This window comes from Camelina sativa, chromosome 6, assembly GCF_000633955.1.
Source record: "Camelina sativa cultivar DH55 chromosome 6, Cs, whole genome shotgun sequence".
Lineage (NCBI taxonomy): Eukaryota > Viridiplantae > Streptophyta > Magnoliopsida > Brassicales > Brassicaceae > Camelina > Camelina sativa.
Window position 1 is genome coordinate 24645415 of NC_025690.1, and position 19537 is coordinate 24664951.

Sequence of the window (19537 nt, forward strand, 5' to 3'; positions counted from 1 at the left end):
ATCATATTTGGTGGCAGGAGTACTCTGCATAAAAATCCAATGCTACCATGATTCTCGTTTTCGGCTGCTTGTGTCTTTTAACAAAATTTGTCAGAAAAAAAAATAAGACAACCTAATTTGATCTATACTATACCCTGCCTGAATTATATCCAAGGGTAGTTAAATTTGCAACCAATATATATATCGTCAATGTACATATCTAAAGCTTTTTGTACAGCTAATCTAATAGTAATTAACTATGCCAAGTTGCATACCTTTATATAATCTCTTATTCCAGTAACAACTGCCATTTGAATAAACATTGCTAATGTCTCTTAGTTGTTGTTGATTCAGCCATTATAGACAACATAATATTATAATGAAATTAATTAATTTACTCAGAAGTCATAATGAATCCGGAGGGGGAAGGTTGAGGAAGAACTACTCTACATGTGATTCCAAAACCAAAAAGATAAAATATATGGAGAATTCAGAAAAGAACGTATGATCACGAATGTTGGAGAGTGGTTCCTCACGAATGGAAAAGAAGATGGAAATTAATAATATTTTTATTATACAACAAGAGAAGAAGTGAATGTGATGATCATGATAACGATAATCAAATGCCGAATAATAAAATCCTACGAATAATGAAGTGCTTCGGACGACGTGGCACACAAACCCAAGTTCTCTTATACAAAAGTTACAACCAAAACCCAAATAATTAAAAAGCAAAAGCACTGACTCCACCCTGGCTCTCTAAACCAATTACATCCACAAACCATAGCCCAAAACCATCGAGACTCCGACCAAAACGTAACTCATCACTCCCTTAGACGCACCACTTGGCTTTGGTGGAGGAGGAGAAGTTGACCCTGAATCAGGTGTGGGTGTGGTCGGGGGTGTTCCGTCAGCCGACGGTGAGCCCGGTTTGGTAGGAGTTTCCGGAGTTGAAGATGGGGGAGAAGGAGTGGCCGGAGGTCCGGTAGAAGCGGCTACGACAGTAACGGCTAGCTTCATGCCACCTTCACAGTGACCAGAGGTAGGGCAGATGAAGTACTTTGTTCCTATTGTCTCGAGATCGATTGTTGTGTCTCCACCAGAATGGGTATCGATTGGTGTGCCTCCACAGCTATCGTAACCGGCTTTGTTTACCTCGTTCACTGAGTGTGAAAGACCATACGTGAACTCTGCGTTTTCCATTCATATAAAAATATTAGAACATTAAGAAACAAAACCCTAAGTAGAGAGAGCTTCATTGCGTAATACGTTATCTCGATTTCGTCAAAACTATATTTACTTTCAGGTTGGTTATCAGATTAAATCATAAACCCCAAAGCCAGAAAATATGAAACTAAATTTTAAGATTACTAATTACAAAACTTCAGTTTGAGCCTGAATATATATAAGTTAACGGGACCGAACAACAATAACTTACTTAGAGTGTCACCAACTCTGAAAGTTTTTCCGGTAGCCCAAGCTTTGTAGTCCACACCACTGGTCCATTGAGAAGCGTCTCCGACCGTGTGAGTCACAGCGACTGCGGCTGGGACGATGGCCATGACCAGGAGAAGAGCAATTGCAGCCATCTTGGTTAAACCATTCATTGCCATGTTGTGATTAGAAGAAAGACAATTATTGTAAAGATGTGTATAGAAGATAGAGAGTATGAAGAGAAGTAATGGTTATGGTGTCTTATTATATAACAAAGATATGTGAGGAAGACTATGGGAATTAAGTAAATAGAATGTATGAAAAAGTCGCCGCCTCGCCAACTCATTCAACAACTTCATCCTTTCTTTTTCATTTTTTTTTTGTTTTATTTTTATTCATTTCTTTGTTTTCTAAGACATTGTCATGATGCGTAACTATTATGCTCTTATAGTCTTATATATTCAAACAAAAATATAATAAAGGAATGGATCAATTAATCGAATTGTTCTTTTAAAAAAAAAAATTCGTCAAATTAATCGAATTGGTTGATGGTTTTCTTTGATGTAAATTATATATAAACCCATCACCCTATTTGACGGCTTCTTCCTATTTGGCTTTTTATGTTTTTTTACATAAACGTGTACTGAGAACATGGGTTTGTTAATCTATTCTATTAAAGCTAAAGTATTCACTATATTTAAATTGGACCATGATTTTTTTGTTTTAGTAGGTTTTTCATTAAAAAAATGATTAGAAAATCACTTAATTTAATTAAATTAACTTATAGTTTTGATTTATCTAAATGACCATTATACCCTTGGGTCGATCACTTAAAACTAACCGGGTCGGGACGCGGATCCTCTCTGAACCGAAAATAAAAGAAACAAAATTTGTGGATCTGTTTGTTCTCCAGATTAATAATTTTTGGATCATGTATGTTATTTGATTCAAGAATAGTTAAACACACAACCAAACAGAGGTATAATCCCTATAAATAAGGAAACTGGTATCAGAGTATTTAATGGTTTCAGTAATATCAAATATTAACTACTACAATACTTAATCCCTATAATTATTACGAATATTAATATTAATGAGAAATCTTTAATACTTATCAATTGTGACTTTGTTGTTTCCAAAATAATTAATAGATTAAATACGAAATTGTATATATATGTAAACTTATTTGATTTGCTTTTATATTGTGATTTACGGAAACAACAAATCAACTTAATACAATTAAATATAAAAAAATCATCATTTAGTTTAGATTTTCAATATTTCCTTAACAAAATTATAATAATTAATTATGATTAGTATAGATGGAAATAATAAAAAACGCAGAAATTATATATATGTAAAGTTGTAAACTAATTTATAAAAAAGGTGTATTGTATATCCCACATCGACTAAATATTTTAGAATATGGTTGATAATCACTATAAATATATGACTAATATGTTTTAAGTATAAATGAGCAAGAAGCTTGATTTATCAGGTATCCAAATTTAACAGTTTAATTTGGTTATATATTTGAGCATATTTAAACTTTTATAGAATGTTTAAATTATTATAAATATTTGAACTCCGTCAAAAGTTTAAAATATTATAATATATTGAAAATCTATATAAAATATTTAAGTAATATTAATATTTTTACTCTTAAAAGTTTTAAAATATATAAAAAGTTTGAGTTAAATCCGTTAAAACATGTATTTTTATCAAACTATAAATTAAATTGGGTTTTTCACAATTTTGCTGAGATTTGATATATCAAATATTAACTTATAAATAATAACCTAAATATAATTAATCTCACTATAAATACAATGGTTTCCTAACTATTGAAATATCTCACACTAAAATTTAACAAGCAACTTCTCCTGTTTTGACGACAAACCAAAAAAAAAAAAAATTCATCCTCTTACAAAACTACTTTCCGATATTGCGATGTGTCTATCCTCTTACAAAACTACTATCCGATATTGCGGAGTGTCTATTATCTTACAAAATTATTATCCAATATTGCGGTGTATCTGTTTCTGTGAAAAACTATATTCTACAAACTACTTACTCTATTAAGATTTCCAATTCACTATATAACCCCAAATATACTAATAAACACTATACAAACAAAGAAAATACTTCAAAATAAAAAAAACTACATTAAAAAAATACAAATTACAAAAAAAATAACTAACAAAATATTTAATTTCGTGCTGTAGCACAGGGTATCACCTAGTATGAATATAAGTACGATGCAGATAATGTATATCGATCATAACTATTGTATTTATTAGTTGACAAGAATATGTATTGTGTCTATCACTTAATTAACATGTTACAGATTCTGGAGACAAGTTAGAAATTTAAATATTTTTTCCTGAAAACAAGTTTTGTTCGTATGCCTTAAAAACAGTATATTTGAAGAAAAGAATTTTAGCTATATTTTTTCTCCTAGAATCTCAGACAAAAATACAATTAAATGTGTACACGGCTGAATCACAACAATGTTTTCAAATATGTGATTTCATGTAGTATTCTTTTGATTTTATATTTTGTTTGTCTAATTGGTATATAATTATTCTCACCCATTCAAACTTTTTTTTTAATGGGGGGTTTTGTGTAGATTGAGTTTGAACAAGACTTTATCAATATAACTCCTTAAATTAAGATTTCTTTGTTGAATCACAAAACATATGAAGGGGTTTTATGTACTACTCATTATTGTGTCAATGGTTTGTGCATTAGCAAGGTGTTTGACCATAGACTAAGTTCATTATTCAAAAGTAATCAGATTGGAAATAATCGCCGAAGGCATTGGGTCATAAGTTGTACAAGAACAAAAAGATGAACAGATATATATTCAAAATGACATCCTAACTTTTATAGAAATTAAAAATTTGTAATAAAATTGGGAATTAGGTAATATCAAAATAGTAGGAAGATGCCTAACACGTTCTAATATACTTGTCAATGACCAAAGATGGGTATATGGTGTTAGGTGTGAAGCAAATCTTTACAATATTCGAAAAATATGAATACATACATTGATACATACATAGGAAGCCAACAATTTTGATAGTAACTCATAAAAGCGAAATGGTCAATTATGAAAGAACATAAACCAAATAGTATAATCACTTAAGTATTTTATTACCTATCAACTTACTTATTTTGACCAAAACAGATTTTAGGAGATCGTAAAAAAGAACAAAATTTAGAGGGGTCTTCTAGAGGCGGTCCAGAGCGTACCATGTTGAGCTTTGATTAATTATTATCGTGTCATCCATTAGCTTCAAAAGGGGGAGAAAAAAATAAAACTTAAATAATATGTATCACATTCGTAATTAAATAATATGATGGAATTTTGTATTATAATATTATAAGTTAAAACATGTTGAATTGGTTTTATTCTTAATACTATATATAGCAAATCTTGTTCTTTTTTAACCACGTTTGGAAATAGTTACTTTAGAAAGGTAAATTGTTTACCCAATATTTCCGTGACAGCTACATACATAACAATTAACATAGTCTTGTTAAGCTATACACGTCAATGACAAAAAAAGATCCAAAATGACTCAGAAAAAGTCGTGGCAAATCGAAACTTACGACTTCCTAGCAAATGAAAATGATCCAATTATGAAAGCATGTAGAGTCGAGAAGTGGAAACCAAAATATCCTTCACCTTTTGTTTTATGAATATCCTTCACCTCCATAAAAGAACAAAAGAACTGCTACTCCACTCCCACCATCAAATCCCGTTATCATAATCGGCCCATTTCTTTCGGCCCATAAAAGAACTTAACCAAACGAGTTTTTGATTCAATTATAGAAAATAAATAAATAATGATCTCTCTAGTAGTTTGTCTACGAAGGGCATCTTCGATAACTTTGTTAGGTGTTCTTAAGATCATTGGTTTAGATATTTTGTTAAGAAGTTGGTTTTTGAAAAAATATGTTTAAGATCATTAGATTTAATAATATAATAATCTTAAACATATTACAATTTTAAAAACTTTAAAAAATAACATTTAAATTGCAAACTTAAAAAACTTATACTAAAATTCCTCCAAAACAAATAAATGTTTTCTGCTTTGCAAAAAATTGTATCCATTCACGAGTTGCCACGTCACCTAAGAACTGGCCCAAAATCAGTTCTACATCAAGAACCAACATGTTCTTCAACCACTGTTCTCTATATTTTTTATTTTAAAAAAACTTAGAACACCCCATGTATTCCCGGAATGCAGATGGCCTATAGAATACGAATGATGTCAGAAGTAGTTTCTTACTTCTCTCTCTCCTCCAACGCTAGAGGAGGAACTCTTCACCTTCGACCAGAGGAAAGACCAACTCAGCATTAGACATCTCTTTGGGTTTGGGGTACAGATGCATTTTAACATGCATCTTTATTTTCCCAATTCTCAACACCCTTAAATACCGTTTCTTTATTTTTTTTTATTTTTATTTTTATTTTGTAGTATACTAACATGTTAGAATAAATGATACAAGTAACCAGTAGTGACTACAACATCCTTATTTAGTGCTGGGTCCATGAATCTCGACCGATACTCATCCTCTTTACTGACGTCAACACTCATATAATGTTTTTTTTTTCTCTTCCCAAAAGTGGAAACCAAAATATCCTTCACCTTTTGTTTTATGAATATGGCGGTAAACCTAAAACCAGAGAACACGTTATTGTACTTTTGATCTGATCCGTTAACTTAAGAAGACTATCTTGCCCCCTGAACAGAAAACGAGTTGCTAAACCTAGTCCCCGGTTCTAAGGTCCAAACAAAACCACCGGTTATATATGACATTTTAGACCTGTCATATCCTCATGTGGACTATATAATAATATGTATAAAGCCATCCAGAACAGCAAAAAGATGCAACTTAATGAAGACGTACTGTACGTGTCAATACGCTTTCATATAATTCACATCCATATCCCACAATTTGATCTGTCACACTTCATTTAATGTAAAGATGAAGCTGCAGGTTGTTTCCAAAACCGTAAGCGAACGAGCAAAATAAAACAAAATAAAAATGAATATAAGAAAATGTCGACTTATATATATATTTAATGGATACTTGTATAAAGAAAAAGTATATACTTCTAGAAGCACTTAAACCGTATATGTTACATGTATATATACACGCTATGCATGTTGCATACTCTGTAGTAGTAATAAATAAAACGGAGCTGAGATTACTTACCAGAGAATCATTCTAGCTAAGCTAATTCTAAAAAGCAAACACAAATGGAGGAAACAAAAAAGACTTTGCTAGACGATTCTTTTACAAGTGCAATGGCACTTACCAATTCGGGTGTGCCTCAAGTCCCTGATCGTTACGTTCTTCCCCCATCGCAAAGGCCAGCTCTTGGTTCAAGCTTAGGCACCACTGAGACTACACTTCCTGTCATTGATTTCTCTCTTTTACACCAACCTTCGCTTAGATCCCGTGCAATCCATGAGATCAACATAGCCTGCAAGGAGTTTGGTTTCTTTCAGGTATCACATTTGCTAGCTATATTTCATCCAAATCATGCATGTCCATGTTTTCATCAATTCAGTCTAAACGTTCCCATGCCCAGTCACTAGAACTAGTCCTAGAGTGAGCTTATCGCTTCTACCAATCACACTTTGGATATATGACTAATTAGAAAGACGGCTATTGTCTTCTTGCATTAATGTCATGTGGAACAAACTCCCTGAACAGGGGAAAGAAGAATAAAGAAAAGACAAAATCCTCAATCCCAGTCTTAAATGAAAACACAAATTGCATGCATGCATGTTTTCTATACTTGAAGCCATCTTATTCTTTAAAAAAACTAAGAGATAAAGCCATAACGTTTATACTTCCCTACAGGTTATAAACCATGGAACACCATCATCAGTGGTTAAAGATGCCCTAGACGCAGCAACATTGTTCTTTGACTTACCTGTGGAGGAGAAGATGCTTCTTGTGTCTGCAAATGTTCATGAGCCAGTAAGGTATGGCACAAGCCTTAACCATTCAACAGACAGTGTTCACTACTGGAGAGATTTCATCAAGCATTACTCTCATCCACTCTCAAAGTGGATTGATATGTGGCCATCAAATCCTCCATGCTACAAGTAAGTTAAACATATCTTTAGGCCAGCTTCATTATCTGAAACCTAGCTCTCTCTTAGAATGAAAAACTTATATTATTTTCTGATTTACTCCCTCGTCCTTTCAGGGATAAAGTGGGCAAGTACTCAGAGGCAACACATGTGCTACATAAGCAACTAATAGAAGCTATAGCAGAAAGCCTTGGACTGGAGAAAACTTACTTACAAGAAGAGATTGAAGAAGGGTCGCAAGTCATGGCAGTGAACTGCTATCCAACATGTCCAGAACCTGAAATCGCCTTGGGAATGCCACCACACTCAGACTTCAGCTCACTGACCATCTTACTCCAAAGTAGCCAGGGGCTCCAGATAATGGACTGCAACAAAAACTGGGTCAGCGTACCGTACATTGAAGGAGCTTTGATAGTTCAGCTGGGAGATCAAGTAGAAGTGATGAGCAACGGGATATACAAGAGCGTGATTCATCGTGTGACAGTGAACAAAGATGTCAAAAGGCTGTCTTTTGCAAGTCTACACAGTCTACCTCTGCATAAGAAAATAAGCCCAGCACCGAAGCTCGTCAACGAAAACAACAATGCACCTGCCTACGGAGAGTTTAGTTTCAACGATTTTCTTGAATACATCTCAAGCAACGATTTTATACAGCAAAGGTTCATTGATACAATAAAGAAGAGCATTCCCTGAAGATGATGATGGCGACGAGATATACCAACCAACCAAACCACAGAACTCAACAAGGCAATTTTCATGGTTTCGTCTTTTGAATAATTAAGCTTCCCGTTTGTGGATTTTAGTAGTCCTTTATATATGTGCATCCGTTCTTGATGTATCTAATCTATGTAATATCACCAAAGTATCACAAAAGAACATTTTTCCACTGTTTATATTCACATTCACATAAACAGCTCAATGAAAAATATTATAAGATGTTACTTTTTTTATTTTCCCTAATGCCTTTCGATCTCTGTTTTCTCATGCAGTGGTTGTAATATACTTAGAAGTTTAATTAGAAACATATATGTGTGTAATTAGTTTCTCTGCTTTCTTGATATTGTAAATCAACCATTGTTTGTTGAATCAGTTTAAAAAAAAAAAAAACGTGAGATTTTTGGATTCATGTAAGAACAGAAGCACAAATAGTTCATAAGTTGAGACATAACGGTGTTCATGTAAGCAAAGTGCTATATAATTAAGAATCAATTTTATCAAAACTTAGACAAAAAATAATAATAATCGAAATTCATCACAAATTATGTATCTGTACAACGTCTACCGATGGTTACAGTAATTTTTCGATCAAACGGTGATTACGATTCAAGTAAGCAAAGTGCTTGTTTATAAGAATCATTTATATCAGAACTTAAAAGAGTCTTACAAAAAAAGTCTATCGAATTTGATACAGAGCATATGAGATCAATTACTTACAAGAATCTTACAAAAGATCACATAAGTATCCTCCGGAGGACACTAATCAACGTCGCGGGAGACTAATACCGTCGCGCGTAACTACGGCCTTAGCCTCTCGCTTCCGTCGGCGACTTCTCCTCGTCGCATACCAGTTTTTTTTCTCTAGCCGTCTCTGTTTTTTTTTTTTCGATTTTACGGGATTATCGAGTTTCCTTTTTTTTTTTCTTACCGTAGGTACTTTACCATTTACCGTCGCATATCTTTTTCTTTTTCAGTTTTTCTTTGGCAGTGATTGGAAGCACTATGAACTGCCTATTTGCCGAGTTAAAAAAAAAATATAGCTAATGTTACCAGTCACAAGTTTATTTGAGTGGTTTGTGTTTTCTTCAAAAAGTGCAAATAACTAAGTGCATTTTTCACAACAAGGTAAATTAACTGCATGAATATCAATTATCCAGCGTATTATTTAAAAAACGCATTTAGTAAAGCAAAATAATTATTTACTTGTTTTATTTAATTAATTTATGACTTTATTTCTTTAAAAAATGTTAAATAATAAGTTTTTAATATAGAAAAAAAAGATTTCTATAAATAAAAAACAGATTTATATAAATAAAAAACATATTAATATAAACTGTTAAGTATATAATAAATCATGGGGTTTCCATATATTATTTTTAATTTTTTTTTATCCAGTTTACTTTAATTTTAAATTTATACATCTTCATTGAATTATATACAAAATTGTACAATTTTATCGTTTCATATCTTTATCATTTTTTCAAAATACTATACATATATATATGTGTGTGTATATAACCGAATATATTGTTTTATAAGTAAAACAACATGTTTAACAATCTTCTTATTAACAATACTGCTAGTAGTTTTTTCACCAATCAAACATTATTTCATATCACTTATTTTCTATAAACCGCACTTATCCTGCAATATTTTTCTCCTGTACGAACCGCAATTGAACTATACCACACAATAAAACCGCTTTACCCGCACAACCAAATACGTTGTACCATTCAGACACTTTATGTCGGCTCTCTCTTTTACCTTTTTTACCACAACCAGCCTTCTTATTTTATCCTCATTTTACCTTTTCTTTTCCTTTTGGACCTTTTGGTCAACTCAACCAGAACTGATTTTGCTGATGGTTTAAAATTTTACACCTTTGAGACGAAATATTAATTTGTAATCGTGTTTGTAGCCCAATAATTAACTATTTTAGACGAGATATTAAGCCCAACAGTTAACTTTTTTAGACGAAATATTAAATTTTACAATAATTTTTTTTTTCACAGGTGAATAAAATACTAATTTACAATACGTGAAACAAAGCTCTCCAAACTGCATTTTCAAAAGGTCTTAAACTCGCTGCCAACAATTCAAAGGTAATATATTACATTAAATAAATAAGTTACAATGAAAGTTATGGGAAATATTTCAATTAATTACTTAGCATGCATAAAAACATATTACGTCTTACGAATTTAAGTAGAATGATCTTTAAATTAAACTCTATTTGAATCTCATATATATATAAAGTACATGGATTGTTATACCAAATTATTGATTCTGTTTCATAAAAAGTGTCATTTCACATAAATTAAGAAAAACTTGAATTATGCATATATGCCCCTATTTAATAAATAATTTATCATTTAAATTTAATAAAAAGAGTTTTGGATTAATTAAGGGTAAATTAGAAAATATAATGTCAAAAATCACATTGGAAATATAAATTGACAGTTTTTGTGAAACAAAGAAAAAACTCTAAAATGACACTTTTGTGAAATAGAGGGAGTAAGTGTTAGTATAAATGATTTTGGACAAATATTTTTACCAAAAAAAAAAAGATGTTGTACCAATATATGTTCCGACTGGATAAAATTTCTTGAACTAATTCAGTGACCAGTGTACTTACCAAACGGTAAGTTATCAACGGCCTACTTGCGGTGAATAATGGCTTTTACATATATAGACAACATCAACATGCATGCATTCACCTTTTTTCGGAAAAAAAAAAAAACATGCATGCATTCAACAAAAATAAAAATACATAATAAATAACTAGTGTTTATAATATACCTTGACGATGAAGAAAATACAGTGTATATTGAATCAATGTATACGTACATTGATGTTTTACCTTTTGAACAAAATTGATATTAACTTTCCTTGAACCCTAAAATACAGAAACAAAAACTTGGGTTAACAAAACAGAAACACGCAGGTTTAGACCCTCCTTCTTTTAACCCCAATTACTACGTATATACAATTGGGAGTAAAAAATTATATTAGTGATAAATAAAAAAGGTTTCTTAATTTGGCTTACCTTATAACAATAGCTCTGATCACTTGGTCTTGCAATTATGTAGCTACATGAAAATTTATCAATTCACACACATCGTGTATAGTAAGTAAATGAAAATATAAAACAAAGAAACAAAAATAACCGTAATTAGCTGTTTCCTTCTCAAAATCAGTTTTTCGGCAAAGACTAAAATAAAATACAAGAGGATTCATAAACTAAAACATCTACAATGAAGGGGAAAAATAAGAAATTAAAGTATGTAGTTCAAATCACGGAAAACAAATGATGAAAACCCTTTTAACACATCCATGCATTTTAAACTTCACACTCATCAGTCCAAAACAAAACTATTGAGTTTTTCACTTTGCAAAACATTAAAAACACATATAGAACATATCAATAGAGGAAATTAAAAGAAGAAAACAAAATTAAAAGAATGAGGTTTATTGAAACTAAGATGCGAAATCTCCAGCTCGGACTTGAATGTATATATGCATTTGAGCAAGAGCAGTGTCTAAGTACGTACCTACATGCATACAATGTATATAAATATATATACTAGTCCTGATCATCACTTTTCAAGATACATGAATAATATATAAGTGCAATGAAATCAACCGGCGTGCATGAATCTTCTATCTCTGTTTCAACGGCGCAAAGTACACAAGTTGAACGAAATCAGCTTGTGTTATATAAATTATGAATGCGTTTTGGCAACATTATGCGTCATTCCACCAATAGGGTTGTTAGCATAATAGGTCAAACAAAATATTTTAAATAAATTTTGCATTCGTATGGTTTATATTAATAGTCAGCACGGACAATTTGGTTCCATCACTTTTGTTTGTTTCTACATCTATATTAAAAGCTTCAATTGAACTACTTAAAAATAATTATTAATAATTTCCTACATGCTAATGCAAGATACAAAGAACCAACCAAACCAAGACGGTTCGAGGGGAGACGTAAGAGACAGCACAAGTTTTGTCTATTTTGGTAAGAAATATATATAAATTCACAACGTTTCTGTCGGTTTGCAAGAGTGGTATACTGGTATTTAATGTTTTTGAATTTGAGGACAGGCACCGTAGTAGATTCTATTTATCTTGCTTTGTTCTAGTATTATTTCCAAAACAAGAAACAACGTACGTACGATAGTTTTGCCAATACCGCTGTCCACTTGTCCAGTCAAGTGCAATGGTCAGATTATTTAATTACTTGAATATACGTACGGTGTATCAAAAATAAAAGTTAGCGAGTTCCACTTTTTTCTTTATTTGTCACAGAATATTACTCAGAGTCACAGTGCGATCAACTCCTTTGAACCCTTGTTATTTCCAGTGTGTTCATGACGAAAGGAGTCCGATACAAGAGACGTCGCCATCTTTTTTATACTAAAAGTGAAGGCTTTTATATGCCGAAATTAACACAAATTTTGAAAACTAAAATTCTATTATTAAAACGTTCATGATGATAAAATGTAACTAAAAAATTAATCGAAAGGAATCAAACTCTAATCTAAACTCTTCAAACTTATTTACAATGACTTACTTTTAACAAAAAAAAATTCGTAATGAGGGCTACCATGAAATGATGATCCATATATAGAAGCTTTTGCCATAACTAACGCTAATAATATTAGAAGTTCATGATGCATATTTAAATATTAGTCCACAGTTAAAGTATCTAGTTCATAGTTCATGATAGAATCGTAAAAAGTAGTCGTAAATCTAGTGGCGCATCATGCAACGGATCCACCGCTTCTTTGTTTCTGGACTTTTAATCCACCGTTTGTTGTAACAATTTAGATAATAACAAATATGGATATCAAATAGCCAGCTGTTAGCCTGTTACAACTTATTATATACTATAATATACGACGGCCATATATCTCTGATCGGATGAGAAAAAAAAAAAAACATATTATTATATTGACTCAGTTGGGCTAAACCCAAAACGTAAATATGAGTATCTGGAAGAAAAAAATCAGTTGGGTTACAAAAAACGATGGGAGCCCAAATTCTTGTTCAACTTTGGTTTCCGAAAGGGGATCCAATTGATTTCTCGCTTGTAAAGTATCCAAGAGGGATGTACATCATGTACTACTGTATTTAAACGAAAAACAAATTATCGAGTCCGAGAAGGATACATTAAACAAACTTTTCTTTCTATATAGATAGCTTAACAGCTTTTCTATGATAGTTTGTACAAAAGCGTAATCATGGTACCAAAAAAGTGTAAATAACAAACTTTGGAGAAAAAAACTGAAGATAGTTTGTGTTTATGATAAAATTTAATTTTTTTAATATACATAATGATAATTTGTGTTTAACTATTGAAGATAAGGTTGTGCAGTTAATAATAGTATGAGATAACAATAAATGTATATTGCGATAATTATAGTTTATAGTGTATATACTCTATATGAATTACTTTACCAAGTCATATCTCTTTATAGGACTTAAGATAGACGTGTGTTAGTTATTTCAACCTTCATTATTGCTAGCTGGTTTTCCTAACTGGTCATTTTTGCGGCCAATACACTCAAATACTTTATTTGGTAATTGTATTGAATTAGCAATGAGTTATGAGATTGATTGTTGTGGACGGTGGCTACATTAATTATGTAGAACAAAACAAACTAGTTCTAATGTAAATTAAAAGTACGATTTGAGTGATAATTGATGGACTTTGGTCAGATACGAAAGACGGCTGGATTTGGACCAGCTCTGTTGACTGATGTGGTCATACAATATAATTGCAAAAGTTTTATATGTTTATTAAATAATAAAAATACACAAATGTTGAAGAGTATACTGTATAGTTTGTATTAGTAATAGTATCAACATTATTTATATAATGCCATCAATTATATAATATTATAACATTCTAATACTGTATTATCTATTTGATGGCATTAGAATGGTATACTATAAATATGTATGTTGATACTTGATACAAAGTTACTAATACATTGTACGTAAAATATGTTGATAAGGATGAAAAATTGAAAATGTTGTTTAATGGTACAATTATTACAATATAGTACTGGATTTAACACTCTCAGTAGCATTAAGTTTGTTTTTTTTTTATCAAAAGTAGCATTAAGTGTGATAACGATTCACTTGTGTTTTTTTATAACAACGACGAAATTATATTTGTTCGAAATTTTTGATTTCGATTCATAATTAAGTGTTTCAACCGATTTTATGTAGCCTTAGCTCGCACTTTTTTAAAGATACTCCTAACAATTTTACTCTTTTTTTTCTTCAATTTCATTTATTTCTTGCATTTAATCAGCGAGTGTGAATTTTGCAAAAAAAAAAATCAGCGAGTGTGAATTGGTTTCGATCATTAATCAAGCAACATATAATGAGCATTTATTACTTAAAAATACATATTCACATATAACAAAAAATGATTTTATAATTAGTTGGTCTTACAAAAAAAAAAAAGGAATCAAGTAATCATTTGGGAGGAAAGGAAATAAAAATAATAAACATCAAAGGCAATAATTTAAGTGGTTGGTGAAAGGATATAGAAAAAGAAAAATAGTCAACAAGAAAATAATGAGGAAAGTGGACACTTTGTTTTTCAACAATTCACCTTTGTTGCTTGTGTCTACTTTGGCAAAACTCTCTTAATTATTAAATTCATCCAATAGCACAATCCCAAACGAACTTTTTCAGTGAAGATTATATTTAAATAATATCTGGTCCATAGAATTTCTATAATTTGAAAATGTCTTATAAATAATCTTAGCATTGTTCGTTTTAAATGTAGATGCATTTTTCATTTGTTGAAAAGTATCAATGATAGATAGATAAGCAAAAGTGTTAATAAAGAGCGGAATACAATTTTTAGACTTACTTTTATCAGGAGCTTAAATTTGTATTTTATGGTACATGTACTAATAATGTGTACAAATGTAGAAAACTACTAATTTTGAATAGTCCTTATTTCATGACTTTTGTTTCAATCGAACCATGTTATTTTGTTAGAAAACTTAAGTACGTATAGTAACAAACGCACAAAATTTCAGTAACTTTAGACCATTTAGATATTATTTTACCATTTTAAAGGAAAAAACTGCTATTATTACTTTGTAAAGTAGAATCCAAAAGAATTATATAAAATAATTCAATATTTAAAAATTTCAAGAGCGTAGAAGAGATACTATTGGAGGCAATTGGGACATGGTAGAAGAAGCTTCTTTATTACCAAATTAAGTAAATATCCCAAACAATTCCATTTTTCATCTAAGCTTAATGTCACTATTCCCTAAATTAATTACGCAAAATTTCATTTTATGTTATGATGGTTGTTTGATATTTTATTTTATTCCCTCCTAGATATTATCTTAAACATCTAACTATTGTGTTGAGTAATTTGGTGTACGTAATGTTAAGAATCATTTGGAAATTTGTAATCTTTAAATTATGTTTGCTGTATTACACTTTTTGTTTTTTTTAACAATTGACTTGAACATATTTATACCACACAATAGGATGATTTCCAGTACCCAAATATAAATAATTCACCAATAAATCAAACACATCCAACAAAAACTAGCAATTAGATAAGAATTTAAACATTATTATTTAATCCTGTTAATCGCCACATTTAGTTTTTTTTTTTCCCTTGATAATTCGCCATATGTAGTAATGCAATCACTATTTTACGATATTTTTAGAAAATAAATGAGAAAAATTCACCCAAAAAAGAAGTTGGTTAGCTGGCTTCTGATGATTTTTATCGGCTCGGCTATGACTTGAGAGACGCGCCGGACAATGTTATCTGGCTTTTGTGGATTTTACACTTTTTTATTTAACAAAGCAATGAAAAATATCGCTGTTGCTTAAATATAGCACGTGGAATTTATTATTTATGTAAGAAAAAGGTAAATAACACGGTTTTTATATATGACCAGGGTTTAAATCTTAAAATAATAAATATGTAATAGGACAATAATATTCACGTTATTAAGATATATCTATAGTTATATGTACTGATTAAACCAGTATCACTTAAATATCCAATTATTTTTTTTAACAAATTTTCAGTTTGATGATGAAATTTTTTCATTTGAGACTACTGTATATTTATTATTTAATTAAAGAACCAGATTAGAAACTGTATAACTATACTCTAATCATACTTAATTATAATATGTGTCAAAAAATATATATATTTTGAACGAAAATATGTCAAAACTTTAGGATTGCCTTTTTTGCCTTTTTTTGAATGTTATTATTCGAATTAAATAACTTATACTATTAAGTATTAACTATTAATCATCATGTGACACACTTAATGTACAGTAAAATCTCATAAATTAATAATGTTGGGACCAAGACATTTTATTAATTTATAGTGATATTAATTTATCTATAAATTAATAATTATTATTTTATACTGTAAATTAATAATTATTAATTTATAAGTATATTTTTAATTGTTTAATTTTTTAAAATTATGAATTGAGACAATTTTTGCAAAATAAGATTAGAATTTTGGATGTTGTAAATTTTATGGTACTAGAATTAAATTTGAAATAATTAAAAAAATATTATTGACAATGAATTACAAATATTATAAATAAATTCACTTATACACATGACATAAATATTCAAATTTATGAATAAGAATATCAATTATTGTATTTTAATAGTCTATCAAACTATCAAAATGTAAATGATGCATATTTAGAAATTGAAAATTTTAAATGTTTTAGCTGTTTTATGAAGTGTTATAGAATATTTTATATCATTATAGTTTGAAGATACAACATAACAATTATTGTATAGATATGAGGTTTAAAGGAAACATAATTTACTATATCAGCATATATATATATATATATATATGTAAATTTACATGATTATTAATTTATGATATTATTGGGACTATATTTTACATGAGGATTTCAAAAAAATTATTATCTTATTATCTTATCGAATTTTCTTATTTTTTACACTGTTCCGACTTGGGATTAACAAAATTGATTAATTTATAGTGTTTATTAATTTATAGAGGTTTTAATGTATTTTTTTAAAAAGTCTATATATTTGCTATCTAGATATCATATAATAGTATTCCTTTTAACCACTAAACTACTATGAGTTGGTTTACTTATTATGCATGAATTTGTAATTTTTGTTTCATATTTTTTAATGATTGCATATTTAAACGTATCTGGCTAGTGTAAGAACATATAAGAAATCCATAATAATATGTAGCTGATCCTAGGAGTAGGGGGTGACTGGAATTGGATGATAAATAATATATACCATAAATATATTAAGGTGCAAGATTTGGTTCTATTCTACTATACAAAGAGACCAACCATAAAATTGTAAACAAGATCATCAATTTATGTATGACAATTAAAATATATACATTCATCGCGTAGAAATCTGTATCTACATTGATCTCTCAATCTTTGGTCGGTTCACTTTACAAATGGTTAGGCCGAAATAGTCGGTTTAGACGTTTAGAAAAGTTCAAAACCAAAGTATATGTCATCGCCATCACTCAATTCATCTCTATTGCCCTCCTTTAAAATTTACCTCTTAATTTTCTTTGGGTAAAGAAAAAATAAACTCTTTAATTTCTCCCGTAACAACGTGGAAAAATGGTCCCGAAAGGAGAAATGGCCAACGTAAATGACATTGAAATAGTCCCATCGGCGAAAAGGGTGAAGAGAAAAAAAGAAAATCATATTATAAAAAAACTAATTAATGGCTTTTGTGGTGTGTAGTTTTGTGTCCACAAATATATGAATGGTCACGTTGGTTTGATATATCCAAAACGATGACATTCAAATGGGGGAATGTAAGTACGTGTTATAAACCAATAGACCTAAAGTTGTGCATGCAATTTTTGTTTACTACGAAATAGGAAATTAGTTCCCAATTGGTTGGAACATCAATTCACTTTAATTGTTTAAGTATTTTGATCCTATCACTGACGAAGATATATTCCATGCATTCCATGTGTATCTTCTCCTCCCTTGTATTTATGGTTTATCGTGTAAATTGAAACTCTTCTCTTTGAGTTAGTTCCTGACTTTTATTTTCTACATAACTCTTTTTTTACTTCAAATAACCTATAATATGTAAGAATATATTGAGAAGCTAAATTGTTTTATTACTAGCTAGCGAGTCCCACGTGGGTAACATTTGAAATGATGTATAGTAATGTGAAATGCTTAAAAGGATATAGAGTTAAAACATTCTTTCAGAAATCACGACGGTAATGAATACAATATAAAGAAAAATATTCATTATGTTTAAACAGCTAGCTAAGAGTGTAATACGCTTTATAAATGAAAAGAAGCTATAAGTTATTGAATAACACATGTGATGTCAAATAGTAAGTAATTCACGTTGCACTTCATCTATTCCTCGTTTTGTCCGATCAACATATCACTCTAACTTATTCACTTGGACTTGTTATATATATATAACCCGTGATATATATAGGCAAATAAGTTAAATTTCATCGCAACATTTTATATATTGATGAACAAAAAAATTGAATAAAATTATAACAATAGCATAGTGCTCGACCATGACACTTTTATAGGGTTGCAATTGTCCAAGAAAATGAAAGAAAAAATGGTATTACCATATTAATGGTTGCAATATGGTTTCATTAATTATGTAAACTCAAATCAAAACATATTCCACTACCTAGCTACGTTAACATCAATTATTAGTGAAAACCAATTAGAGATTGACCAAACGTTTATTTATTAACAACCACATAAGTGTTTTTCTCTTTCAATCTGCCATAATCGATTAAGTTTTTCCAAATGTGTCACATCGATGACAATTGGAAGACTTGGTGGACAACATTTTTGACATTTAGTGGACAACTTTAATCTTTTTGGTGGACAACTTTAATTTTTTAAGACAATAACCCATTCGTTCGCCAACTTTAACATTTTTGGACAATTTTAACTTTTTTGGTGGACAACTTCAACCTTCGTGGACAACTTTAACCTTTTTGGTTTTAATTTTGGTGGACAACAATTTATGCCATAATGTCAAATATAGCACATTTCGTAAGATTGAAAACAATATGGCACATTTTAAATTTTTTTAAAAAAATATAGCAGATTTGACAAAAATGCCTTGAAATTTTATTTAGTTGTATATCTCCAAAAAATGTATACCATGTGTGTTTTTTTTTCTCTAAAGGAGTATCTTGCATACATAGAAATATGGTACATGATTATATATATATATATATATATATA

The 19537-nt window shown here is 30.0% G+C and overlaps 2 protein-coding genes and 2 long non-coding RNA genes across 6 annotated transcripts; 1 reads left to right on the plus strand and 3 right to left on the minus strand.

Moving 5' to 3' along the window:
* LOC104793430 (uclacyanin-2-like) lies at nucleotides 527–1668 on the minus strand. Its single transcript, XM_010519781.1, has 2 exons — nucleotides 1418–1668; nucleotides 527–1169 (listed from the first exon to the last, which is right to left on the minus strand). Exons 1-2 carry the CDS (start codon nucleotides 1590–1592, stop codon nucleotides 748–750), a joined length of 597 nt encoding a protein of 198 aa, XP_010518083.1. The 5' UTR covers nucleotides 1593–1668; the 3' UTR covers nucleotides 527–747.
* LOC104793432 (protein DMR6-LIKE OXYGENASE 2-like) lies at nucleotides 6522–8468 on the plus strand. The gene is made up of 3 exons (XM_010519783.2): nucleotides 6522–6938; nucleotides 7297–7544; nucleotides 7649–8468. Exons 1-3 carry the CDS (start codon nucleotides 6687–6689, stop codon nucleotides 8223–8225), a joined length of 1077 nt encoding a protein of 358 aa, XP_010518085.1. The 5' UTR covers nucleotides 6522–6686; the 3' UTR covers nucleotides 8226–8468.
* LOC104793431 lies at nucleotides 7294–9475 on the minus strand. 3 transcript variants are annotated; one of them, XR_002032460.1, is made up of 4 exons: nucleotides 8967–9475; nucleotides 7992–8066; nucleotides 7747–7897; nucleotides 7294–7538 (listed from the first exon to the last, which is right to left on the minus strand). It is a non-coding gene; the product is annotated as an uncharacterized LOC104793431 (long non-coding RNA). The 3 variants fall into 3 exon arrangements; XR_769294.2 differs by having other exon boundaries at nucleotides 7743–7897; XR_769293.2 differs by having other exon boundaries at nucleotides 7743–7897; nucleotides 7992–8125.
* On the minus strand, nucleotides 9761–11933 carry LOC104793433. Its single transcript, XR_769296.2, has 2 exons — nucleotides 11296–11933; nucleotides 9761–11145 (listed from the first exon to the last, which is right to left on the minus strand). It is a non-coding gene; the product is annotated as an uncharacterized LOC104793433 (long non-coding RNA).